Source organism: Phacochoerus africanus, chromosome 10, assembly GCF_016906955.1.
Source record: "Phacochoerus africanus isolate WHEZ1 chromosome 10, ROS_Pafr_v1, whole genome shotgun sequence".
NCBI classification, from domain to species: domain Eukaryota; kingdom Metazoa; phylum Chordata; class Mammalia; order Artiodactyla; family Suidae; genus Phacochoerus; species Phacochoerus africanus.
The window spans coordinates 55,358,003-55,385,379 of NC_062553.1; the positions used below are offsets into that span (position 1 = coordinate 55,358,003).

Here is a 27,377-nt window from a genome sequence, read left to right on the forward strand (position 1 = left end):
ACGCGGGATCCAAGCTGTGTCTGCAACCTACACCACAGCTCACGGCAACGCCAGACCGGATCGTTAACCCACTGAGCAAGGGCAGGGACTGAACCCGCAACCTCATGGTTCCTAGTTGGATTCGTTAACCACTGCGCCACGGCAGGAACTCCTCCAATTTCTTTTATCAGTGTTTTATACTTTCAGCATACAGGTCTTTCATCTCCTTGATAAAGTTTATCCCTGGTTATTTTATTTTTTGATGTAATTTTATTTTATTTTTTCTTTTTTATTAAATTATAGTTGATATACAAAGTGGTGTCAATTTCTGCTGTACAGCAAAGTGATCCACTCATATACATTGTTTTCGTCATATTATTTTCCATCATGTTCTTTTTTTTACTTATAATTTTTTATTACTGAAATAAATTTATTACATCTGTAGTTGTATAATGATCATAACAATCTAATTTCACAGGATTTCCATCCCACAGCCCAAGCACATCCCCCCACCCCCCAAACTGTCTCCTCCAGAGACCATAAGTTTTTCAATGTCTGTGAGTCAGCATCTGTTCTGCAAAGTTCAGTCTGTCCTTTTTTCAGATTCCACATGACAGTGAAAGCATTTGATGTTGGTGTCTCATTGTATGGCTGACTTCCCTTAGCATGATAATTTCTAGGTCCATCCATGTTGCTAAAAATGCCAGTATTACATTCTTTTTAATGGCTGAGTAATATTCCATTGTGTATATGTACCACATCTTCTTGATCCACACCTCTGTCGATGGACATTTAGGTTGTTTCCATGTCTTGGGTATTGTTAAATAGTGCTGCAGTGAACATCGGAGTACATGTGAGTCATGGTTTTCTCTGGATAGATGCCCAGGAGTGGGATTGCTGGGTCAGATGGTAGTTCTATTTCTAGCTTTCTGAGGAATCTCCATACTGTTTTCCACAGTTGTTGCACCAATTTACAATCCCACCAACAGTGTACTAGGGTTCCTTTTTCTCCACACCCTCTCCAGCACTTATTGTTTGTAGACTTTTGGATGATGGCCATTCTGGCTGGTGTAAGGTGGTACCTCATCGTGGTTTTGATTTGCATTTCTCTAATAATGAGTGATGTTGAACATCTTTTCATGTGTTTCTCAGCCATCTGTATGTCTTCTTTGGAGAACTGTCTGTTTAGATCTTCTGCCCATTTTTTGATAGGCTTGTTTGTTTTTTTGGTATGGAGCTGCAGAAGTTGTTTGTAAATTTTGGAGATTAATCCCTTGTCGGTTGATTCACTTGCAAAGATTTTCTCCCTTTCTGTGTGTTGTCTTTTCGTGGTGTTTAGGGTTTCCTTTGCTGTGCAGAAACTTTGAAGTTTGATTAGGTCCCATTTGTTTATGTTTGTTTTTATTGTCTATATTCTAAGAGGTGCTATATTTTAGATTCCAGATATAAGTGATAGTATATGGTAATTGTTTTCCTCTTTCTTACTTACTTAGTACAAGAATCTCTAGTTGCATCCATGTTGCTGCAAATGGCATTATTTTGTTCTTTTATATGTTTGAGTAGTATTCCATTGTGTATATATACCACATCTTTTTTAAAAATCAGTTAATTTTTTAATTAAAGTATAGTTGATTTGCAATGTTGTGTCAATTTCTGCTGTACAGCACAGTGCCCTGGTCATAAATAAATATGCATTGTATCATGTTCTACTCCAAGAGACTGGATATATAGTTCCCTGTGCTATGCGGTAGGATGTTATAGCTTATCCATTCTTAAGTGTAATAGTTTGCATCTACAAACCCCCATCTCCCAGTCCATCCCACTCCCTTTCCTCTCCCCCTTGGCATCCAAAAGTCTGCTCTCCATGTCTCTGAGTCTGTTTTTGTTTTGTAGATTGGTTCATTTGTGCCGTATTTTAGATTCCACATATAAGTGATATCATATGACATTTGTCTTTCTCTTTCTGACTTACTTCACTTTGTATGAGAATCTCTAGTTGCATCACAAAGTCCATTTTTAATGACAAACTAATAGAAATGGCAACTGTCAAGAGAAGATCAGAATGTATTCAATCTGCAAATTTTAGAAAAATTCAATATTTGGGTTTTTTTTAAAGTTTTATTACAGTTGATTTACAATATTCTGTCAAGTTCTGCTGTACAGCAGTGACCCAGTGACTTACTTCAGTTAGTATGAGAATCTCTACTTGCATACATACATATATATATATATACAGTCTTTTTCTCTACATTATCTTCCATCCTGTTCTATCACAAGTGATTGGATGTAGTTCCCTGTGCTATATAGCAGACCTCATTGCTTATTCATTCTAAATGTAATAGTTTGCATCTACTAAACCCAAACTCCCAGTCCATCCCACTCCCTCCCCCTTCCCCTTGGCAAGCATAAGTCTGTTCTCCATGTCTGTGAGTCTATTTCTGTTCCCTAGAGAGATTCTTCTATGCCATATTTTAGGTTTCCACATATAAGTGATATCATGTGTTATTTGTCTTTCTGACTTACTTCACGTAGTATGAGAATATCTAGTTGCATCCATGTTGCTGCAAATGGCATTATTTTGTTCTTTTTTATGGCTGAGTAGTATTCCATTGTATATCTGTACCATATCTTCTTAATCCATTCATCAGTCACCTTAGGAAACTGAACTAATATTTGTACAGTTGATGTCAAAGAATGATGTCAGAGATGTCAGCCAGTGTTCTCTTCTAGGAGTTTTATGGTGTCATGTCTTCTGTTTAAGACTTTAGGTCATTTTGAGTTTATTTTTGCACATAGTGTGTTCTAGTTTTATTGATTTACATGCAGCTGCCCAGTTTTCCCAGCACCACTTGATGAAGGGACTGTCTTTTTTCCTATTTTTATTCTTGCCTCCTTTGTCAAAGATTAATTGACCATAGGTATTTGGGTTTATTTCTGGGCTGTCTATTCTGTTCCTTTGGTCTGTATGTCTGTTTTTGTACCACTGCCACACTGTCTTGATTATGTAGCTTTGTAATATTGTTTGAAGTCTGGGAGAGTTATGCCTCCTGCTTTTTTTTTACCCTCCTCAGGATTGCTTTGGCAATTAAGGGTCTTTTATGGTTCCATATAAATTTTTGGATTATTTGTTCTGTGAAAAATGTCATGGGTAATTTGATAGAGATCACATTAATTCCATAGATTGTTTTGGGTAGTATGACCATTTTAAAAATATTAATTCTTCTAATCCAGGAGCATGGAATATCTTTCCATTTCTTTGAATCCTCTTTAATTTCCTTGATTAATGTTTCATAGTTCTCAGCATATAAATCTTTCACCTCCTTGGTCAGGCTTATTCCTAGGTGTTTAATTTTGGGTGGTGCAATTTTAAAAGATACTGCTTTCTCATATTCTTTTTCTAATATTTCATTGTTGCATGAAACAATGCATTTCATGTTTGGATGCTAGTCAGTTCATTAAATGCTGAGCCACGATGGGAACTCCAAGGCCAATATCTCTGATGAATAAAGGTGCAAAAATTCTCAACAAAATTTTAGCCAACCGAATCCAACAACACATAAAAAAGATCATACACCACGACCAAGTGGGATTCATCCCAAGTTCACAAGGATGGTTATGTGAACCACATTAACAAAAGAAAAGTCAAAAATCACGTGATTATCTCAATAGATGCAGAAAAAGATCTGCATTGATTTCTGAATGTGAATCTTGTATTCTCCTACTTTGCTGAATTTATTGATCAGTTTGAATAGTTTCTGTGTGGGCTCCTTAGGGTTTTCTATATGTAGTATCATGTCATCTGCATATAATTACAGTTTTACCTCTTCTTTCTAATTTGGATGCCTTTTATTTCTTTTGTTTGTCTGATTGCTGTGTCCAGGACTTCAATACTATGTTGAATAAAAGTGGTGAGAGTGGGCATCCTTGTCTTGTTCTAGATTTTAGCAGAAAGACTTTCAGCTTTTCTCCATTGAGTGTTATATTGGCTGTGAGTTTGTCTTTTATTATTATTATTATTATTTTTGTCTTTTTAAGGTCACACCATGGCATGGAAGTTCCCAGGCTAGAGGTCCAAATCAGAGCTGCAACTGCTGGCCTACAACACAGCCACAGAAACACCAGATCTGAGCTGTCTGCAACCTGAACCACAGCTCATGGCAACACTGGATCCTTAACCCACTTAACCCACTGAGTGAGGCCAGGGATTGAACCTGCATCCTCACGGATACTAGTCAGATTTGTTTCCACTGAGCCACAATGGGAACTCCCGAGTTTGTCTTAAATAGCTTCTATTATGTTAAGATGTGTTCCTTCTATACCTACTTCAGAAAGAATTTTTATCATGAATGAATGTTGAGTTTTGTCAAATTCTTTTTCTGCATCTATTGAGATAATCACGTGATTTTTGACTTTTCTTTTGTTAACGTGGTGTATGACATTGATTTGTATGTGTTAACCATCCTTGTGAACTTGGGATGAATCCCACTTGGTCGTGGTGTATGATCTTTTTTATGTGTTGTTGGATTCGGTTGGCTAAAATTTTGTTGAGAATTTTTGCACCTTTATTCATCAGAGATATTGGCCTTGGAGTTCCCATCGTCGCTCAGCGTTTAATGAACCAACTAGCATCCATGAGGACACGGGTTTGATCTCTGGCCTTGCGTAGTGGGTTAAGGATCCAGCTTTGCTGTGAGCTGTGGTGTAGGTCACGGACTTGGCTCAGATCCCTCATTGCTGTGGCTCTGGCGTAGGCCAGCAGCTACAGCTACGATTGGACCCCTAGCCTGGGAACTCCATATGCCGAGAGTGCAGCCCTAAAAAAAACAAAAAAAACAAAAACAAAAAAAAGATACTGGCCTATAGTTTTCTTTTTTGGTAGTATCTTTGTCTGGTTTTGGTATTAGGGTGATGGCGGCTTCGTGGAATGTCTTTGGGAGTGTTCTTTCTTCAGTCTTTTGAAAAGTTTATGAAGGATGGGTATAAGTTCTTCTTTGTATGTTTGGTAGAATTCGCCTGTGAAGCCATCTGGTTCTTGACTTTTGTTTCTAGGGAGTGTTTTTATTACATATTCAATTTTATTTCTAGTGATTGGTCTATTTCTTCTTAATTCAGTTTTGGTGGGCTGTATGTCTCCACAAGGTTGTCCATTTCTTCTAGGTTGTCAAATTTGTTGGCATAGAATTGTTTGTAGTATTCTCTTCTTCTTTCTGTTTTTTCATTTGTTTGTTTGGGGGGTTTTTTGTGGGTGGGTGTTTGTGTGTGTGGGTGTGGGTGTGTGTGTGTTGGTATTTCTGCAGTATCTCTTGAGATGTCTCCTTTTTCATTTCTTATTTTGCTTATTTGGGTTCTCTCTTCTACTTGGTGAGTCCGGCCAGAGTTTTGTCAATTTTGTTTTACCCTTTTGAAGAAGCAGCTCTTGGTTTTATTGATGTTTTTCTATTGTTTTTGAATTCTATTTTATTGATTTCCTTCCTCTCTTGATCTTTATGATTTCCTTCCTTCTGCTGACTTTAGGTTTTGTTTGTTCTTGTTTAAATTTTTTTAGGTGGTACGTTAGGTTGTTGATTTGAGATTTTTATTCTTCTTTGAGGAAGGTCTGTGTGAACTTCTCCATAAGAACTGCTTTTGCGGCATCCTATAGATTTCAAATGGTTGTGTTTTCATTGTCCTTTGTCTCAAGGTAGTTTTTAATTTCCTTTTAATTTCCTCATTGACCCTTTTTTTTTTTTTTTTTTAGTAGTATGTTGTTTAGTCTCCATGTAGTCAGTTTTTCCTCATTTTTTTTTTCCCCCTGTGGTTGATTTCTGGTTTCATACCATGGTGGTTGGAGAAGATGCCTAATAATTTCTATACTCTTAAATTTGTTGAGGTTACTTTTGTGCTTCATTATATGGTCAATCCTTGAGAATGTTCCATGTGCACTGGAAAAGAATATATATTCTGGGTTTTTTGTGTAATGCCCTATAAATATCAACTAAGTCTAACTGTTCTGTTGTGTCATTTCGGATCTCTGTTGCCTTGTTGGCTTTTTTTTTTTTTTTTCCTTTTGTCTAGAGGATCTGTCCATTGATGTGAGTGGGTTGTAAAAGTCTCCTACTATCATTGTATTCCCATCAATTTCTCCCTTTATGTCTGTTAGTATTTGTTTTATGTATTTGGGTGCTCCTACATATATATTGATGAGTGTGAGCCTCTTCTTGAATTGAGCCTTTTATCATTAAATAGTGTCCTTTGTCTTTCTTCATGGCCTTTGTTTTAAAAGTGTGACATGTGTATTGTGACTTCTACTTTCCTGTCATTTCCATTCGGCTAGAATAACTTTATCCATCCCCTCACTTTCAATTTATATGTGTCCTTTACCTTAAGGTGAGTCTAAGCAGTATATTGTAGACTCTTGTTATTTTATCTAGTCTGCCACTCTGTGTCTTTTGATTGGAGCATTCAGTCCATTGACATTTAAGATAATTATTGATAAATATGTATTTATTGCCATTTTAAACCTTGTTTTCCACCTGATTCTATGTTTCTCCTTTGTTCTTGTCTTTTTTGGTTGATTTCCTTTTATGTTTTCATCCTTCTGTTTTTAGTTTTTGTGGATGTATTGTTTGGTTTTGACTCCTGGTTGCTCTGTTTTTCAAGTATGTTAACCCCTCCCTTCCAATATCAGCTTGCCTTAGCCTGTTAGTCGTATAGGCTCAAACACATTAAAAGAAAGAAAAAAAAAGACTGTAGATTTTCATACTCTCCTTTCCTACATTTTATGATTTTGATGTCCTTTTTAACATCTTTATATTTATCCTTTGCTATTCCTTCTATTTACAGTCGCTTTTACAAATAGGTTTTGTTTGTTTTTCTTTTTGATCTGTTTACTGGCTTATTTAAGTGATTACTTTTCAATTGTGATTTCTTCCATCCTGTATCTTCTTACTTCTTTCCTATTTAGAGATCTTTCAATATTTCCTTTGGAATGGGTGTAATAATCCTATATTCTTTTACTTTTTGTTTGTCTGAGATATTATTTCTCCCTCTATCTTAGATGATAATCTTGCTGGATAGAGTATTCTAGGCTGCAGATTTTCCCTTTTAGAACTTCAAATATATCTTGCCACTCTCTGCTGGCCTGTAGTGTTTCTGTAGAGAAATCAGCTGAAACTCATAGGAGTTCCCTTATATTTAACTCTTTTTCCTTCCTGCCTTTAGAATCCTCTCCTTATCTTTAACTTTTGCCATTTTTATTATAATATATTTTGGTGTAGGTCTGTTTGGGTTCAACTTGTTTGGGGCCCTCTGTGCTTCCTATGTCTTGATATCTGTTTCCTTTAGATTTGGCAAGTTTTCAGCCATTATTTCTTCAAGTATATTTTCAACCCCCTTTTCTTTTTCTTCTCCTGCTGGAATCCCTATTATGTGTAGATTGGCCCATTTTATATTATCCCACAGATGTCTTACATTGCTTTCATGTTTTTTCATTTGGTCTTCTGTCTGCTGTCCTGAGTGGGTAATTTCCATTATTCTATCTTCCAAGTTACTTATTTGTTCCTCTGCATTACTCATTCTGCTCTTCAATGCCTTTAACTCGGCTTTTGTCTCTGCACATGAATTATCTAATTTTTCTTGTCTCCTCCTTATAGTTTCTGGTTCCTTTTTAAATTAATCTGCATTACTGTTGATAGCTGTTCTTAATTCCTTCAGTATTTTCATTACCTTCCCTTTGAACTCAGTGTCTGTTAGACTGCAGAGGTCTGTTTCATTGTTTGCTCCTTCAGGGGAATTCTCTTGTTCTTTTAACTGGAAATGGTTCCTGTGCTTCTTCATTTTGTTTATATTTTTCTTTTTCTCCGAAGCCTAAATTTCAGGCCCAGCCCCCACTCGAGTGTCTCAGGCTGTGGTGTTCTGTGTGGTGGTACTGATGCTTTGTGTGGCTCTCTCTCTGCTTTTCCCTTCTCAGTCCAGCTGCTGAGCTTTTCTCTGAGGCTTTGAGGCCTCCCCTCCACCTCAGCTGATCTCCCAGGAATTTAGGTGGCCTCCCAGGGTGAGAATTTCATTCTTTTTTCACAGCTCACTCTCAGGACTGCTGGTCACATCCTGATTCCTTTTTTTCCTCTCCCTCTTTTTTTCCCTTTTGTTCTACACAGTTATGTGGAGAGTTTCTTGCCTTTTTTGAAGGTCTGAGGTCTTCTGCCAGCATTCAGTAAATGTTCTGTGTGAATCATTTTACACGTAGATAGGTTTTTACATGTGTTTGTTGGAGAAGGTGAGCATCACATCTTACACCTCCTCCATCTTGATCCCTCTCCTCTTTTGCAGTTTTAAATGGGATTATTATATATATTTTTTACTCTTTCTGATAGTTCATTAGTGTATAAAACACAACAGATTTTTATATATTAATCATGTATCCTGCCACCTTGCTGAATTTATTAGTTCTAATACTTTTCATATAGAGATTTTAGGATCTCTATGTGGAGTATCATGTCATCTGCAAATAGTGACAGTTTTACCTCTTCCCTTCCAGTTTGGATTCCTTTTACTCCTTTTTCTTGTCTGATGGCTGTGGCTAGAACTTCTAATACTATGTTGAATAGAAGTGGTAAGAGTGGGCATCCTTATCTTGTTCCTGAATTTAGTGGGAAAGCTTTCGGCTTTTCTTCATTCACTATGTGTTGGCTGTGGGTTTGTTGTAAACAGCCTTCTTTATCTTGAGATAATGTTCCCTCTTTACTCACTTTGATAAGTGTTTTTGAGGTGAATGGTGTTGAATTTTGTCAAATACTTTTTCTATTGAGATGTTCATGTGGTTTTTGTCTTTCCTTTTGTTAATGTGGTGTTATCATATTGATTGATTTTGTGTATGTTGAAACCCTTGTGACTCTGGAAAGAGTCCAACTTTTTGTCATGGTATACAATCCTCTTTATGTATTGTTGAGGATTTTCATAACCATATTCATCAAAGATATTGGCCTGTCAATTTTTTTGTAGTGCCTTTGTCTGGTTTTGGTATCGAGGTAATAGTAGCTTTGTGGAATTAATTTGGAAGTGTTCTCTCCTCTTCAGTTTTTTGGGAATATTTTGAGAAGGATTGATGTAAGTTCTTCTTTATATATTTGGTAGAATTCCCCAGTGAAGTCATCTGGTCCTGGACTTTAATTTGCAGATTCTTTTTCACTTCTAGTGATCAATCTGTTCAAATTATTGTTTCCTTCTTAACTCATTCTTAGCAGGTTGGATATTTTTGTCCATTTTTTTCTACGTTATCCAATTTGTTGGTCTATAAGTTTTCATAATATTCTTTTATTTTTTTTCTGTGGTATTGGTTATTTCTCCTCTTTCATTTCTTATTTTATTTAGGTCCCCTCACCTTTCTTCTTGTTGAGTCTGGCTAGAGGTTTGTCAGTTTTGTTTGTCTTTAAAAGAAAAAAACCTGGCTCTTGGTTTAATTGATCTTTTCCATTTTTTTAAATCTCTATTTTATTGATTTCCTCTCTGATCTTTTATTATTTCCTTCCTTCCACTGACTTTGGGCTTTGTTTGTCCTTTGTCTAATTCTTTTAGGTGGTAGGTTAGTTTGTTTGAGATTTTTTTGTTTCTTGAGGAAGGCCTGTATTGCTGTGAATCTTGGAACATTTTCTGTTGCATCCCATAGATTTTGTACAGTTATGTTTTCATTTTCATTTGTCTTGAGGTATCTTCTGATTTCTTTGATTTCCTCATTGACACACTGATTTTTTTAGTATGTTATTTAGTCTCCATTTGTTCTTTTCCCATTTTACTTTCTGGTAGTTGATTTCTAGTTTCATACCATTGTGGTTAGAAAATATGTTTGATTAAATTTACATGCTTTTAAAATTGTTAAGGCTGGAGTTCCTGTCATGGCGCAGTGGTTAACGAATCCGACTAGGAACCATGAGGTTGCGGGTTCAGTCCCTGCCCTTGCTCAGTGGGTTAACGATCTGGCGTTGCCGTGAGCTGTGGTGTAGGTCGCAGACGAGGCTCGGATCCCGCGTTGCTGTGGCTCTGGCGTAGGCTGGTGGCTACAGCTCCGATTTGACCCCTAGCCTGGGAACCTCCATATGCCGAGGGAGTGGCCCAAGAAATAGCAAAAAGACAAAAAAAAAATTGTTAAGGCTTGTTTTGTAACCTAGTATGTTATATATTCTAAAGAATATTCCATGCACAGTTGAAAAGAATGTTTATGCTGCTTTTTTTTTTTTTTTTTTTTTGCTTTTTAGGGCCGCACCCTTGGCATATGGAGGTTCCCAGACTAGGGGTCTAATTGGAGCTACAGCTCCTGGCCTGCACCACAGCCACAGCAATGCAGGGTCTGAGCTGCACCTGCAACCTACACCGCAGCTCACAGCAATGCCGGATCCTTAACCCACTGAGCGGGGCCAGCGATTGAACCCAAAACCTCATGGTTCCTAGTCAGATTCATTTTCACTGCGCCACGACGGGAACTCCTATGCTTCTTTTTTTGGAAATAGTGTGCTGTAGATATCAATTAAGTCCTACTAATCTGTTGTGTCATTTAGGACCTCTGTTCCCTTATCGATATGCTGTCTGGAAGGTCTATTATAGTATTATTGTCAGTTTCTCCTTTTATGTCCATTAGTATTTGCTTCATGTATTTAAGTGCTTCTCTATTGCATGCATGTATATGTATATATTAATGACTCCAATAACCTTTTTGTATTGATTCCTTTATCATTATATAATGCCCTTCTTTGTGTGTCTTTATGGCCTTTGTTGTAAAGTCCATTTTATTGAAATATAAGAATTTCTACCACTTTTTTGTCATTTCCCCTTTTGCTTGAAATATTTTTTCCATAACCTCACTTTGTCTGTGTATGTCTTTTCCCATCAAGTGTGTCTCTTGCGTGTCTAGACAACATATTGTAGATTCTTGTTTTTCTTTTTTATCCAATTAGCCACTTTTGATCAGAACATTTCGTCCTTTGACATTTGACTTAAAGTAATTATTGATAGACATGTACTTATTGCCATTTTAATCCTTGTTTTCAAGTTGTTTTTGTCATTCTTTGTTCATTGCTTCTTTGTGTTTTCCTTTTATGGCTTGATCATTATTTTTTGTAGTGTACTTTAGGTCCTTTCTTTTTGGTTTTTGTGACTGTTTGTTTTTTGGTGGTTTCTTTTTTTTTCTTTTTTTTTTTGCCTTTTCTAAGGCTGCTCCCATGGTATATGGAGGTTCCCAGGCTAAGGGTCTAATCGGAGCTGTAGCCGCCAGCCTACTCCACAGCCACAGAATGTGGGATCCGAACCGTATCTGCAACCTACACCACAGCTCACGGCAATGCCGGATCCTTAACCCACTGAGCAAGGCCAGGGATCTAATCCACAACCTCATGGTTCCTAGTCGGATTTGTTAACCACTGAGCCATGATGGGAACTCCCTGTTGTGTGTTTTGTTTTGTTTTGTTTTTTGTCTTTTTGCCTTTTCTAGGGACACTTCCTTGGCATATGGAGGTTCCCAGGCCAGGGGTCGAATCGGAGCTGAAGCCGCCGGCCTAGGCCACAGCCCCAGCAACGTGGGATCCGAGCTGCATCTGCAACCTACACCACAGCTCACGGCAACACCAGATCCTTAACCCACTGAGCAAGGCCAGGGATCGAACCCGCAACCTCATGGTTCCTAGTCAGATTCGCCAACCACTGCGCCACGACGGGAACTCCCTGTTGTATGTTTTTGATTTGCAGTTACCATGGAGTTCATACATGTTGACTCATAACTGTACTTGCTTTAAACTGATAATCATTCAAGTTCAAATTCATTTTAAAAGATCTAGTTTTATATTCCCCTTTTTCATGTTTTGTGATTTTATTGTCGTATTTGACATATTCATGCTTATCCTTTTACTGTGTATTGTAATTATAATTGCTTTTACAGTTCTTTAAAGTTGTTTTTTAATCTAAGTACTAGCTTACTCAGATGATCTTCACCCCTTACTGTAGGTTCACCTTGGCTATTGTGATCATCCCTTTTCTATAGATTCTTCCTTCTTTTCTTTTTAGAGAAGACCCTTTAATAAAATTTCTTCTATAGTGAGTGTAATATTGTTGAACTCTTTTAGTGTTCATGTGTCTGAGAAATTTGTTCTCTCTCCTTGTATTCTAAATGACCAACTCATGGGTGGAGTATTCTACTGCAAATTATATCATGCCACTCCTTCTGTCTGCAGAGTGTTTGCAGAGAAATCAGCTGATAGCCTTATAGGGATTCCCTTGTAAATGACTTTTTTTCTCTTGCTGACTTTAGAATCCTCTCTTTAACTCTTGCCATTTATTTATCTATTTATTTATTTATTTTTGTCTTTTTGCCTTTTCTAGGGCTGCTCCCACGGCATATGGAGATTCCAAGGCTAGGAGTCTAATCGGAGCTGTAGCCACTGGCCTACACCAGAGCCATAGCAATGCGGAATCCGAGCTGGTCTGTGACCTATACCACAGCTCACGGCAACGAACTCTTGCCATTTAATTATGATGTCTTATTGTGGGTCTGTTTGGGTTCGTCTTGTTTGGGAACCCTGTATGCTTCCTGTACCTGGATTTTCTGTTTCCCTCTTTAGATTTAGGAAGTTATTCAGCCATAATTTATTTGAATACACTTTTCAATCCCCTTCTCTCTCTTCTTTTTCTTGCTCCCCTATCATGCATGAGTTGGCAAGTTTTCTGTATACCATAGATCTTGTATGTTGCTTTCTTTCCTTTTTTTAAATTTGTTTTTTCTATCTAGTGTTCTGATTGGGTGATTTCCATTATTCTGTCTTCCAGGGCACTTATTCTTCTGTGCCATTTTATTTTTATTTTGCCCACAGTGTGCAGTGGTTTGATGTGGGAATCTCAGTGTCCAGACCAAGGTTTGAACCTGGGCCACAGCATGAAAGCACTGAATCTTAACTACCAGACCACCAGGGAATTCCATGTATATAGATATATATGTATTTTTTTGGCTGCACTCATGCCATATAGAAGTTCCCAGGCCAGGGATCAAACCTGCACCACAGTAGTGACCCAAGTTGCTGCAATGACAGTGCTGGATCCTTAGCCCACTATGCCAGAAGAGAATTCTTTTCTTTCCAATTTTTTTTTTCACTCATCTTTGTCATTTAGTCAGCTATTCATTGCTTCTGCATTGGTTTTTATCTCATCAATTGAATTGTTTATTTTCGACTGGTTCATCTTTATATTCTCTAGCTCTTTGTTACAGGGATTCTAGCACTTCTATCAATAATCTTTCTTAATTTGGTTAGCATTTTTATTATTATTTTTTTTACCATGCCTGTGGCATGGAGAAGTTCTTAGGCCAGGGTTCCAACCCATGCCACAGCTGTAACCAGAGCTACAGCAGTGCCAGTGCCAGATTCTTAACCTGCAGAGCCATGAGGGAACTCCTCATTACCACCTTTTTGAACTTAGGGTCTGGAAAGACTGGTGAGCTCTGTATTATTATTTGTTTTCTCAGGGAATTTCTCCTGCTCTGTTGAGAATAGTTCCTCTGCCTTTTCATTTTATTTAATGTTTCTCCTAAATTCATAGAGACAGAGAAAGTTATCTGTTGTGGTCTTGAAGGGTTGTTTTTATGTGGGAACTTCCCTGTATGGATTATGTGTGCCCAGGGTCTTTGGTGTGAGGGCTGGTTTGATATGGATGCCAGCCATGTCTCTCCTTGGGGTGTGCTGGCCATTATCACCTGGAAGTGGGTGTGGTTGGTGTTGGGGGATCTAAGCCTGTACAGGGCATGAGACAAGTTCCTCTCTGCTCCATGGTTGTTACCACCCTGTCAGCAGCAAGCTCTGCTCCCTAATTGTTGGAGTAGCCCTGCAGGTCAGGCTTGATCAAGCTGTGTTTCCCTTGACTGTGTGCCCTGCCTCAAAGGAGGGGCCTGCCAAAGTACATGAGGCCTGTGCACTCACAGTGGACCTACATGCCATCTGTGTAGGCATCACAGCTCTGCTCAGATGCAGCCCAGGGTTGCATACCTTCCCCTGTTGTGCTCATGCCAGATCTGGTGCCATGCTGTGGTGTGAAGTAGGCTGGGCCAGGGACCGGGGCACTGTGGTGCAGGAGTTGAGGCTTCTCCCCGACTCAACATATGGAAACTGTTAGAACAGAGTGGAATCCCTACATATGAAGTTAAGTGGGGCTCTGCTCTGCCCAGTGGGGCTGCTCAGGACATGAGAACTCTACAGAAGGTAGGGGGAAGCATGATTTGGGTCCAGTGCCTATGAGTGTGTACTTGCGTCCACAGCCAGCATGTGCTGTGAGCAGGGTCACCCAGCAGCTAGTGCCTGGGCTGCAGCAAGAACCCAGGCCTGTCTTCTGGTCTGTGCTTTTCCTGTGGCCGACAGTCTTGCCTGTGCAACTGCAGCGGGGGGGGGAGCCACTGGGGACTGGACTCAACCTTTCGCCCCTTACCCCTCCCTGGAACTTGGGGGTGGGACTAAAATTCTAACCCTTTAATCATAGTTGGTTGTTGGGTCCACTGGCCACCAGCCTCCATCTTCAGGGGCTTTTCATTAGCAGAACTACAGACACGTTCATGCTCTCAGCATGAAGGTAACTGCAGGGGTTTTAGGAGCTTTGTGCCAGAAACAGGGACAAAGATCAGATAGGTATTTCTTACAATACTTCACAATATCAGTCTTTCTTCCCACAGAAAAGCCAGTGCTTCAGAGCAGACACTCCTTAGATGGCTCCAAACTCGCGGAGAAGGTTGAAAGCCCGCAGCCACTGTGGATAACACTGGCGCTGCAGAAGCAGAAGGGGTTTCGGGAGCAGCAGGCCACTAGGGAGGAGCGGAAGCAAGCCAGGGAGGCCAGCCAGGCAGAGAAGCTCTGCAGAGAAAATGTGAGTAGCCTGGTCCTCAGCTTGAACTTTGTTTCCCCAAGTTTGGCTCTCTTTTAGTTCATAAGATTTTTAAAAAAGCAGCAGCAGCCTAGCTGAGAGTGGTGGAGAATCTTTAGAAAAAAGGGCAATGGAGAAGTTGATGACTGCTCAGCCCAGCAGGTATTTTCAGGTAGGAATCTGATTGGGTTTCCCTGTGTCCTTATGTTATTAACCTGATTTGGCAGAGTCCACACACACAACAGTTATATAAAAAATAGGAAAATGATTTTATTGAGCCTTGAGTCGAGAGGAAATGAGTCTGGCCCTGATGGTGGAGTTGTTGGATGAGGTTCTTCTAGGAAAGTACTGGCGTCCCCTCTTGAGGACACTGGGACTGAGCCACTCAGTGGCTGGGGCCAGGTGGAGCACACATGGCTCTCCACGCAGCCCAGGCCCTCAGGGCAGGGTGGGTGGGGTGGCGGGGATGCTGGCAGAAGCCTCCAGGGCCTTGTCCTGCAGAGTCCAGCCCTTCCATGCCCTTAGGTCGAAAGTACGCGTTTCTGACTCTGTCTGCCTGCCCAGGTCAGTGTGGGCCCGCAGCCTGGCAGCAGCAGCCACACCAGAGCAGGCTTCCTGCACAAGCCCACCGCTCAACCAGAGGAGAGGAAGCCAGAGACGGCGGCGGCCAGGCTGGAGCGCAGGGAACAGCTGAAAAAGGCCAGCACTCTTCCGACGTCTGTGACAGGTAGGGAGGGCAGGCCCACTTCTATACTTAAAGATCTTCTCCTTAGTGCACGTTTCATTTCCCCTCGCATCATAATGACACAGCATTTGAGGCATTTCAGGGCAGAAGCTGTCTCAAACCCTCTTCGTAAACTTTGACCCTGATAAAGCCCATCTGATAAAGCTCATCATCAGTGACATGATGGTACATGTTTACCCATCAGCTCTTCAGGCAGAGGAGAGACCTCTGATTTGTAATATTTGCTATTTTCTCTGCTATCAATCCTCCCAACAGCAGCCAATCTCAAACCACCAGCGTGACAGCAGGCGGCTCATGAAATTCCTGAACCTTTAACAAGGCGATAGGAGCCTTCTCCAGCTCCATGGCCTGCAGTCCTACAAAATCAGCAAGGAAGGCTGCATGCCATGCAACCTTATGGGCAAAGGAAAAGACTAGATTAGATTAGGATATGGGGGGGAAAGGTGAGGTTTAAGCAAAATTTAAAAGCAGCAGTTTTGATAGGCTCAAAGCAAAGCAGTTGATACCAAGTCTGAGCTGAAAGGCGGACTCAGGGGTTTGTTACTTTGATGCTGCAAACTTAAGATAAATGTGAGGAAGCTGTATCTGAAAGCCCTACCCAGAGCTCTGCCCCACCTGGAAATGGAAGCTGCTTCTCTAGTCACAGAGATCCAAACAGCTCAGCTGCTCCAGACAAAAGCAGGGCAGGCCCTTCTTACTGCTGTGACTTCAGACAGCATGTGGCTGACCCAAATGTGACTTCAGTGAGCAAGGACTTCTGTTCTAAGTCCCTGATGTTAATTAACAACAGCAGTGTTTATATGTCCATGACACTGAAGGGACACGTGCACATTGAAATAATTAGGAGTTCCCATCGTGGCTCAGTGGTAACGAACCCCACTAGTGTCTATGAGGATTCGGGTTGATCCCTGGTCTTGCTCACTGGATTAAGGATCCGGCATTGCTGTGAGCTGTGGTACAAGTCAGCAGCTATTGCTCTGATTCAACCCCTAGCCGGCGAACTTGCTTATGCCATGGGTGCAGCTCTAAAAAGGTAAAAAAAAACTGTTTATACTATTCAAAGATAAAGTGATTCAGTTATCTTTATAACTATGTCCTTGTTAGAAATCACTGGCAGGATGGAGCCTGAAAGAGCTTCCTCTTGGGTTATTAGGGCATCTTTTCCCACTAGGCAGCCCTGCCTCAGACGCTCAGCCTCTAGATCCAAGGTTTTCTATGCCTTGAATAGCTGCTCACTGAGGTCTGGGTATGTGAAGAGGTCTTGCTGTTAAAGCTATATTGACTGGTTCTGTAAGGAGAGAAAAAACATTACATTTGAAAACCACTTTTGAGCACTGCACAGTTTCTCCAGAACTTGCAAGGGCATTATTGCACTGAAGGATCTTAAACATCCTATGTGTGTGTTAAGAGAGAACTCTTGCAGAATAGTGAACGCTCCAGAGTCAAAGAAATCAACCTTGGCCTCTGCCTGAATTCTCGGACACGCCCAAGGGCTGATGCCACTCAGTGGCCCCAACCTGATAAAGCAAGCATTTCTTCTGAAGTTTCAGTCAGTGTTTCCTGTAGGCCATTGTCACGGGCACTAAATATGACCCAAAGATAAGATGGGAATCCTACCTTAGAGGCTTCTAGGATGCAGAGGAATTGCTAGACGAGACTGAACCATCAGGGCTGGAGAACCTTAGGGTGAGGGGCCAGGACTTCACTGGTAGAAGATGCAGCTTTTGACCTCACAGCTGGTTAAGTTCAAACTACTGGTTTTATCTTTTTCTTCATGACATTGACTGGTTGTATGTTGTATGACTAGAATCATAGAATTTGCCTTTTATTTCTTACTATCATGCAAGCATAGCTTCTGTGCACAGAAAAAATTAGGTTTCTAGAGATACTCCAAAATGAGAACTGACTGTACGGGATCATTGTGATTCTGTGTATACTAGCTATGATCACGTAGTTTTTGTTCCCCAATTCTTCTGGCCAGATGTACCCATCTCACTGGGTTTCCTTTCTGAATCTCCTATTTCTAGTGGAGATCTCGGACTCGGCGCCGCCAGCGCCACTGGTGAAAGAAGTCACAAAGAGGTTCTCTACCCCCGACGCTGCCCCCATGTCAACAGAACCGGCCTGGCTGGCTTTGGCCAAGAGGAAAGCCAAGGCCTGGAGCGACTGCCCACAGATTATTAAGTAACGAGTGAGTCTTGGCCACTCCTGTTGCCAGGTACTGGCTCTTCCTTGCCCTGTTTATTTATTTCTTACACGAGGTGAAGGGACCAGGTGTGGAAGGCTCAAGAGTGCCGAGAAGCCGAACTGACGGTGGCCCTTGTCAAGAGTGTATTTGTACAATCCCAGGTCCTGGTGCCTGAAGCTCCTCCTAGTTCTAGAGAAGATTCCATCCGAGGGCGCACGTGGAGCAAGGTCTCCAGGCTGAGAGCTCCTCATGAGAGCCACCCCCTGGCCCCGCCCGGCCTTTCACACGGCACACCATTCAGCACATGGACTTTGGCCAATCTTTGTGTTCATCGTTCTTCTGATTCTTTACCCCAGCTTCTTTTCTCCAGACCACCTACCATGTGTTTGGGGACTTCTAGCCTTTTCTGTAGTAGCTGTGAAAGGATCCCATAGAGACAGAAGCAAGAACGCCCATGCTCCTGGATGCCATGAGGAACCGGGAACTGCAGGTAAAAGCCTGGCTCCCAGCCTTGGGCCCAGGTCTGCTTTTCCTGGAAGCTGCAGCCCAGAGTGAACCATCCACACCTTTGAGCCACAGGCCCCATTACACTGGGACTTGAAGGACAAGTTATCCATTTGGCCAGCTGGCTCCTAAAATGGTTAAAAGGAGAAAAAAAACAGCAGCTATAAATTCTGTGTCTGAATTTCCTCATTGAGTGCAGCTGTTCTTCAGGCTAGGCTCCCTCCCAGGCTCGCTCAATCAGGGATGCTCTGACGATGAGGTGGATGTGTGTATGCTGGTAAAATCGAGATAGATAATGTCAGGTATTTCATCAAGGTTGAGAAGTTTGGGATACACTGGTATTAATCTAGTTTTTCAAACTCTGAGGGGGAGGGTCATTTCACCCAAAGTGGCAAAAGTGAGACAGGAAAAATAATAGAACAATCCTCCAAACCAGCCAATAGCCAGGGTACAAGAGGTGATGGACACCACACCTCTGGAAATCCTTCAAGTCTTGAAAAGAAGGCAACAGTAAGACACGATTTGAAGCCTCTGCACTAAGGACTTCCTCTGGGAAGTTTCTTTACCATGATCAAGTAATTCATGTTTAGAGTCAAATGTTCCACAGTGTTTATAATGCAGAGAATACATCTTGCTACCTTTACCAACATCTGAGTTTTAAGTGACCTTGTTACTACACACACATAAAAAAAAGAAGGGACTTGGCAATTTAAAAGGCACTTATATTCACTTTTATTTCCCTGAATTTGCTTTCCATGAGTCACAGACATTCAGCAAACCCACACATTGCTAACACTAACTGATATTTCATGGTGTTGGCATATTGCCTTTTTTTTCAATTCTGACTTCAAAGTCTAAGTACAAATCCTTTGTCTAGTGCAGGGAAAAGAACTATGTCCCTTTTCCCTCTCCCACAAAAACACATTTTATTAGTATCATTTTCCTTTATGCTTACTTAAAAGATATATGCTATTCTCCTTAAAGAATGTACCTTAAAGGATGAGCACAGTTATTGACCATCTAAAAGGCATTTTCTTTCCAGAAGTGATGGCTCAGCGTCTTGGTAGCAGCTGGCATGTGTGGTAACGTAGATAGTTTTACTTCTGCAAGTTGGAATTCATATAATTATATATATATATAGTGGACCTTCGGACTGTTCAGAATCAATGGAACTTTTTTTATGGCTGTAATAAGCAATATTCCACTGCATGTTTTTCACACTGATATTCATTTCTAAATCAAATATGCAGACATTTGTTAGTTTCAATGATTTTCTCACTAGGGTCACACTTTTTAATTGGACTCCTTCCATCCAGAGCCCTGGAATTAGAGTGCTCCATTAGTTCTTCTGCATTGACTCTTTCTTTCATCCTGTCAGCTTTGGATTATATCACAGTAATGACAGAGAACAGGCAAAGAAAAAAGATCACTAACAGAGAATGGTAGACATGTCACCTCTGTAATGGCACTGAGCCCATACAAAGGAGAAATACCTCAGTTACAAATTTCCATCAAAATCTTTAAAAGAAGACCATACTGAGGAAAGGACAGTCATAGCACTTATTCCAATAACTTCTAAAAGTTACATGTTTTAATATTTCATGTAAAAATTACTCCAAATTTGCACTAAATACCAATGAAGTGTTATTTTGCTTTAGTTGTGTTGCAGTCTTTTCTGATAGCAAACTGTGGGGGCAATTCTGTAAAGCATATACAAATTCAAGACTTTTAAAAATGAAACGAATGATTTCTATGTTCAATAACAAGCTTTGTTTTTCTAATTTAAATAAATATACATACTCCTGGTAAGGTTGTAGATGATTAACCTCTGTTCATAAGACATATATACAAAACTAGAGGGTTTTTTGTTTACTTTTTTAATTTTTCAAGTGCAATTGTTTCTTATACATTAATTACTATTAAATTATTTTAGCCAGTTATTAGCAAATTGTAGTATGTACTCATTGTCTCTTCTTGTGACATTTAGTTTTAATTGCTTATTTTAAAGCAGAAACATTAGGGTTACAAGTGTCTTGCAATATTTTTATCAACAATAAAATGAAGTAGAGACTTAATGAAAATAGCTTACTGTGATTTTAATATTATTTTGAGATTTTGGTTGTATAAAGTTTTAATGTAAAATGTCCATTATTGAAGGCAAAAGATCTTTCAATAAAAAAAAACCCCACAAGATCTGTGGCAATGATGGACTTTCCTTTTCAAGCTGAAGTTTTTACTGATTTCAGTGACTAGAGCAAGCTTACATAGCTTCTGCTGAGGAGAATTTTAAGGCACTTTATGTGGTACCTTACTATATTTTTAACTAGGTATTTTTGGAGAAAAATAATAATGAGTAGGGACAAATTAAATGTTTATCTCAACCCTAAATTAGAACTGCCCAGTCCGTATCTCAGGCAGGATGATTCTCCAGCCCCCTTACTCACATGTGGGCTGTGGAACAGCAGCTGAGTGCCTGAGAGATGCAGTGCACAGCCCCAAACCAGACCTACGACTCACAGGGCCGGACGAGGGCAAGGCGAGGGGTGCAAGCAGGGCTCTTGCCTCAGGTGCCAAAACTCCAAATAATGAAGAGAAATGCTGTTGTGGAGTTCTTACCGTGGTGCCGTGGGTTAATACTCCAGCTTGTCTCTGGGGAAGACCTGGTTCGCTCCCTGGTCCAGCTCAGTGGGTTGAGGATCCAGCATCGCCGCGGCTGTGGTTAGGTTACAGCTGCTGCTCAGACTGCCTGGGAATTTCCATATGCCACAAGTGTAGCCAAAACAAAAAAGATGTTATTTTAATGCAGTATTTTTTTTAAATTAAGGTTAATGCAAATTCCATGACAAATGAATATCAAAGTCTTAAATAAAGACAGGGTCAGTATCACTGATTTTTCCTTTTGGCTCCGGCTCTAGTGTGGCTCAGCCAAGCCCCCTCCTTCCAGCCCTCTCAACTGGAAAGTGCATTCAGCAAGAGCTTCAGGTGGTTAATAAATCAAAGATGAAGCACTGATCTAAAGCCTGGCAGAAGATAATGTCCTTTTGAGCCAGGAATGGCCTCAGCCCCCTTTCCGTGGGAAAACCTGCACCAGCATCCCCTCCTAATACAGCTGAAATGCCTACTGGCTGCTTTCCTATACACTCTGTGAGCATGACAACATGCTTAACTTCCACCTGAAAGGGGCCGTGGATTGGGATGAGGGCACTGTGAGGAGGTCTGGCAGAGGCAGGAAAGTGCCCAAGGTTAGTGGGTCCACAAGGTGAGCCATGTAGAGCTTCCAGGACAGGAGCTGTCTTCCATCAGGCCAAAACCATACAGTCATTTCAGGCATTGTTCCTGGCTGTATGGCACTAGCCCTCTCTGTAATTCTGCAGGAGACTCGACATTCTTTTAAAAATTCATTCTGGAGGAGACTGGCCAGGATGGTGGAACAACACCCTGAGCTCATGTTTCGTGGGCACACCAAAGTCACAGCTATTTACAGAACAACCACTGATAAAAAGACTGGAACCTACCAGAGAAGATCTTCCACATAAAGGAGGAACCAAGCGATGGGCAGGAGGGCAGGATTCATGCTGTAGTCAAACTGCATACCCCCAAAGGAAGCCCTATGAACAGGAGAGTTATATCCTGTTCCCCCCAAGGACTGAGAGCTCTGTGTCCCCCGTCAGGCTCCCCAGCCCAGCCTCCCGCTGGGAAGGTAGCCCCCAGTGACTTCTACTTTCAGGCATCCCAGAGGGCTGGGGGACAGCCAGGCTTCACTCATAAAGGGCATGCACACCCTTACCTGCTCCAGGACCCAGGGCAGAAGCAGTCAGTGCCAGGAGCCCGGGTCAGACCTACATGTTGATCTCGGAGTGTCTTCCAAAGAGGCAGGAGCCAGGTGTAGCTCGGCCTGGGAACCCCGAAACTGGTGGCAGCCATTCTCAGGATTTCCTTCTACCACATGGACACTGGTCCTGGCAAAGGCTCCAGGGCCCAGCCCTGCCCTTTCCCTGCCATCCGCAGAGCCATCTCTAGCCTTTGGACCAGCCTTACCCATCAGGGACAGACGCCTGACACAAGAAAACCACACTCTTGCAGCCTGGAGATACTCCTGGCCCATCAGCAGGTCAGACCTTTGGGATATCCTGGACCCCACAAGCACCTTGTCAGGAACACGGCCCTCCCACCCCCACCAGTGATAACAGTTCTGGGACTCCTGGGCCTTGTGACCAGACTCCAGGACCTGATGCTCACTAGTATGCCAGCATTAACTCCAGGACTCGGCTTCACCCACCATACAGTGAGCCACAGCCCTGGAATCTTCTAGACCCTAACTCCACCCACCAGTGGGCAGCATTAGTCCCAGGTCCCCTGGAGTTCTATGGTCAGCCACCCGGTGACCTTGTCCCATCAATCCTACCAGACAGCAGAGCCCACAACAACAGAAGGACACATACGGCATGAACAGTGAGGAAGCCCTAGAGCACAGAGCTTGGGTGATGAGAGGGGAATGCACTGTTGGAACACATAAGTTACCTCCAAACAAGGCCATGTCTCTAAGGTCGAGAAACATAACCTACCAAATACATAAAAATACAAACAGCAATTCTGGCAAAGTGAAGCAACAGAGGAACATTTCCAGACGTAGGAAAAAGATAAAACCCCAAAAGAACTAACTGAAGTGTTTTCAGGCAAATAACCAAGAAAGAGATCAGGGCAGTGACTATAAAGATGATCAGAGAACTTGGGCAAAGAATGGATGCATAGAGGGAGAAGTTAAGTTACTGACAAAGAGAAAATATAAAGAGTAACCAAACAGAGATGAAGAATGCAATAAATTAAGAATATACAAGAGGAGTTCCCATCATGGCACAACGGAAACAAATCCGACTAGGAACCATGAGGTTGCAGGTTCGATCCCTGGTCTCGCTCAGTGGGTTAAGGATCTGGCATTGCTGTGAGCTGTGGTGTAGGTCGCAGATGCAGCTCAGATCCGGCATTTCTGTGGCTGTGGTGTAGGCCAGCAACTGTAAGTTCTGATTTGACTCCTAGCCTGGGTACCTCCATGTACCACGGGTGCAGCCTTAGAAAAAAAAAAAAAAAGCAAAAAAATATAAATAAATAAAAAATAAAAATATACAAGAAATCAACAATAGACTATATGACACAAAGAGATGGATCAGTGAGTTGGAAGACAAAGTAGTAGGAATCATTGTTGCTGAATAGAAAAAAAAAATAAGGAAGTGAGGACAGTATAAAAGACATTTGGGGCAACATCAGGTACAATAATGTTTTCATCATAGGGATCCCAGAAGGAAGAGAAAGAAACAGACTGAGAACATATTTGAACATAATAGTTGAAAATTTCCCTAATCCAGGAAAGGATACAGACACCCAACTCCAGGAAGTGCAGAGTCTTAAACAGGATTAAGCCCAAGAGTAACACACCAAAACACATTGTAATCAAAATGGCAAAAATTAAAGATAAAAAGAGAATACTAAAAGCAGAAATGAAAATGCAACAAATAACATAGAAGGGAACTCCCAAAGGCTATTGGCTGACATTTCAGCAGAAAATTTGCAGGTTAGAAAGGCACTATATTTAAAGTGATCAAAGAAGAAACCTATAACCAAGAATACTCTACTAAGCATGTCTCTTGTTCAGAGTTGATGCAAAGATTACAATCTTTACAGACAAGCAAAAGCTAAAACAGTTCAGCACCACCAAACAAGAAATGTTTAAGGAACTTCTCTTAATGAAAAATAAACTAGGAAAATGAAAATTACAAAATGAAAAAGCTCATTGGTAAAGGGAAACATACATTAAAGGTAGGAAATCATCCATGCACAAAGCTAGTAGGAAGGTTGAAAGACAACAGTAAAATCATTTATATCCACAATAAGCAATTAAGGGATACACAAAACAATTGGAAAATATGATGTCAAGAACAATCATTGTGAGGGGAGGAGGGTACAAATGCAGGATTATTAAAATGTGTTTGAAATTAAGAGATCAGCAACTTAAAACAATCATGTATATTTGTATATAGATTACTAAATAAAAAACTCACGGTAACTACCAGCCAAAAATCTATAGTCATCAAATCACAAGAGAACAAAAGAAAAAAGAACAAAAAACACCTACAATAAACAACCCCGAAACAAGTAACAAAATGGATGTAGAAAAAGCTTTTGCCAAAATCGACGTCTAGGAGTTCCTGTTGTGGCTCAGTGGTTAACGAACCTGACTAGTATCCATGGGGACCTGGGTTTGATCTCTGGCCGCAGTAGGTGAGTTAAGGATCTGGTGTTGCCATGACCTACAGTGTGGGTTGCAGATGCAGCTCAGATCCTGCACTGCTATGGCTGTGGTGTAGGCCAACAGCTGCAGCTCCAATTAGACCCCTAGCCTGGGAACTTCCATATGCCTCAGATGGAGCCCTAAAAAGAAGAAAAAAAAAATCATCCATTTATGACTTAAAAATAAAAACTCTTCAGAAAATGGGCACAGCAGAAAGTGGGCATAGGAGGAACGTACCTCAACATAATAAAGGCTATATATGACAAAACCACAGCTAACATACTCAAGGGTGAAAAACTGAAAGCATTTCCTCTAAGATGTGGAACAAGACAAGGCTGCCCACTCTCCTTACTTATATTCAAGATAGTATTGGATGTTCTAGCCACAGCAATCAGGAAGAAAATAAAAGGAATCCAAATTGGAAAGGAAGAAGCAAAACTGTCACTGTTTGCAGATATGATACTATACACAGAAAATCCTAAAGATGCCACCAAAAAAATCCCTAGAATTCATCAATGAATTTGGTCAAGTTGAAGGATCTAAAATTTATATACAGAAATCTGTTCCACTTGAACCATCAGTAAGATAAATTAAGGGAGTTCCTCCTATGGTGCAGTGGGTTAAGAATCCACCTGCAGTGGCTCAGGTCATTGCAGAAGTGCAGGTTAAAATTCTCAGCCAGACACAGTTGATCTGGCATTGCTGCAGCAACAGTGTAGGTTACAGCTGTGGCTCAGATTCACTCCCTGGTCTGGGAACTTATATATGCTGCAGGTGCAACTATAAAAAGAGAGAGAGAGAAATTAAGTAAACAATCCTATTTACCATCACATCAAAAGGAATAAAATACCTAGTAATAAACTTCCTAAGGAGGTAAATATATGTATTGGGAAAGCTATAAGGCACTGATGAGTTCTGTTGTGGTACAGGAGGTTAAGAATCCCACATTGTCACTGCAGCAGCAGCTTGGTTCAGTTGTGGCGCGGGTTCAGTCCCTGGCCCAGGAACTTCTATATGCCATGGGCACAGCCAAAAAGAAAAAAAGGCACTCATGAAAGAAACTGAAGAGGACACAAATAGGAAGACATACTGTATTTATAGACAGGGAGAATTAATGGTAAAATGACCATACTACCAAAGAAATACAGATTCAGTGCAATTTCTATCAAAGTACCAAAGGTATCCTTCCCAGATAATTTTAAAATTTAGGAGTTCCCTCATGGCTCAGTGGGTTAAGGATCTAGCTGTTGTCACTGCTATGGCTGTGGTTACAGCTGTGGCATGGGTTCAGTCCTTGGCCTGGGAACTTCTGCATGCTGTTAAGTGTAGCCAATAATTTAAATTTTAAAAAGTTTTGTATGGAAACACAAAAGACCCTGAATAATCAAAGCAACCTTGAGAAAGAGCATATCTGGGAGAATCACAATCCCTGGCTTCAAACTATACTCCAAACTTACAGTCATCAAAGCAGTACAGTACTGGCACAAAAACAGATACACAGAGCAATGGAGCAGAACAGAGAGCCCAGAATTAAACCCATGCAACTACAGTCAATTAACCTATAACAAAGGAGGCAAGAACATACAATGGAGAAAAGACAGTCTCTTCAATAAATGGTGCTGGGAAAACTGAACACCTACATGTAAAAAAATGAAATTAGACTGTTTTCTAACACCATATATAAAAATAAACCAAAAATGGGAGGTCCCATCATGGCTCATCAGTTAACAAACCTGACTAGCATCCTTGAGGATGCCAGTTCGATCCTTGGCCTCACTAAGGGGGTTCAGGAACTAGTGTTGCTGTGGCTCTGTTGTAGGCCGGCGGCTGCAGCTCTGATTCTACCCCTAGCCTGGAAACCTCCATGTACCTTGGTATGGCTCTAAAAGGGAAAAAAAATTAACAAATATATAAGCTATGAGGAGAATATAAGCAATATTTTATAATAATAAATGCAGTATAGCCTTTAAAAAGTGTGAATTACTTAAAAAAGAAAATAATGCCATTTGTGGCAACATGGATGGAACTAGAGACTCATACTAAGTGAAATAAGTCAGAAAGAGAAAGACAAGTACCATATGATGTCACTTATATCTGGAATCTAGTATAATGCACAAATCAAACTTTCCACAGCAAAGGAAATTGTGGATATGGAGAACAGACTTGTGGTTGCCAAGGAGGAGGGGTAGGGAGTGGAATGGACTGGGAATCTGGGCTTAATAGATGCAAACTATTGCATTTAGAATGGATGAGCAACGAGATCCTGCCGTACAGCACAGGGAACTATTATCTAGTCACTTATGATGGAGCATGGTGGAGGATAATGTGAGAAAAAGAATGTATACATTGATATGTATAACTGGGTCATCTTGCTGTACAGGAGAAAATTGACAGAATACTGTAAACCATGATGGAAAAAATAAAAATCATTTAATAAATAAAAAGTGTGAATTACTATTTTGTATTATGTAATACTATACATCCACTATACTTCAATAAAAAATAAAAATAAATTATCTATTTAAAATAGCCCAAGTTGGCTTCTATGGCTTGGAACCAGGAATTCTGGCTTGTTTGATACTTGAGACTCTACTGACAAACAAAGGGACACATGAAGCAATACCACAGCTGACTGCAGAGTGAGGGGCAAGGTCAGCGACAGGGTACATACAGCTGGGACTGGTTGGAATTCTGGGGCCATACCCCTGGCTGTCACTGTTCACTGGCCCTTTGGTTCTTCTCTGTGGAGTCATAACTCCACAGGGCTCCTCCTGCAGATAGCCAGGCTGGTAGCTCAGGGCATCCAAAGCTATAAA

The 27,377-nt window shown here is 40.9% G+C and overlaps 1 protein-coding gene and 2 long non-coding RNA genes across 6 annotated transcripts in view; 1 reads left to right on the forward strand and 2 right to left on the reverse strand.

Moving 5' to 3' along the window:
• Window positions 1-20,468, forward strand: part of CRACD (capping protein inhibiting regulator of actin dynamics) — a 56,059-nt gene extending 35,591 nt beyond the window's left edge. For all 3 annotated transcript variants that reach the window (XM_047798082.1, XM_047798081.1, XM_047798079.1), the window contains 3 exons: window positions 14,651-14,841; window positions 15,403-15,565; window positions 17,611-20,468. In XM_047798082.1, the coding sequence (XP_047654038.1) occupies window positions 14,651-14,841; window positions 15,403-15,565; window positions 17,611-17,771 (515 nt within the window). In that variant the 3' untranslated portion in view covers window positions 17,772-20,468. The remainder of the gene's footprint in view (window positions 1-14,650; window positions 14,842-15,402; window positions 15,566-17,610) is intronic.
• LOC125137367 (uncharacterized) lies at window positions 16,640-17,744 on the reverse strand. The gene is made up of 2 exons (XR_007137416.1): window positions 17,201-17,744; window positions 16,640-16,871 (listed from the first exon to the last, which is right to left on the reverse strand). It is a non-coding gene; the product is annotated as an uncharacterized LOC125137367 (long non-coding RNA).
• Window positions 17,787-23,094, reverse strand: LOC125137365 (uncharacterized). 2 transcript variants are annotated; one of them, XR_007137414.1, is made up of 4 exons: window positions 21,791-23,094; window positions 20,892-21,021; window positions 19,267-19,378; window positions 17,787-18,403 (listed from the first exon to the last, which is right to left on the reverse strand). It is a non-coding gene; the product is annotated as an uncharacterized LOC125137365 (long non-coding RNA). The 2 variants fall into 2 exon arrangements; XR_007137413.1 differs by having other exon boundaries at window positions 20,892-23,094.
• Between the last annotated feature and the right edge of the window lie 4,283 nt (window positions 23,095-27,377).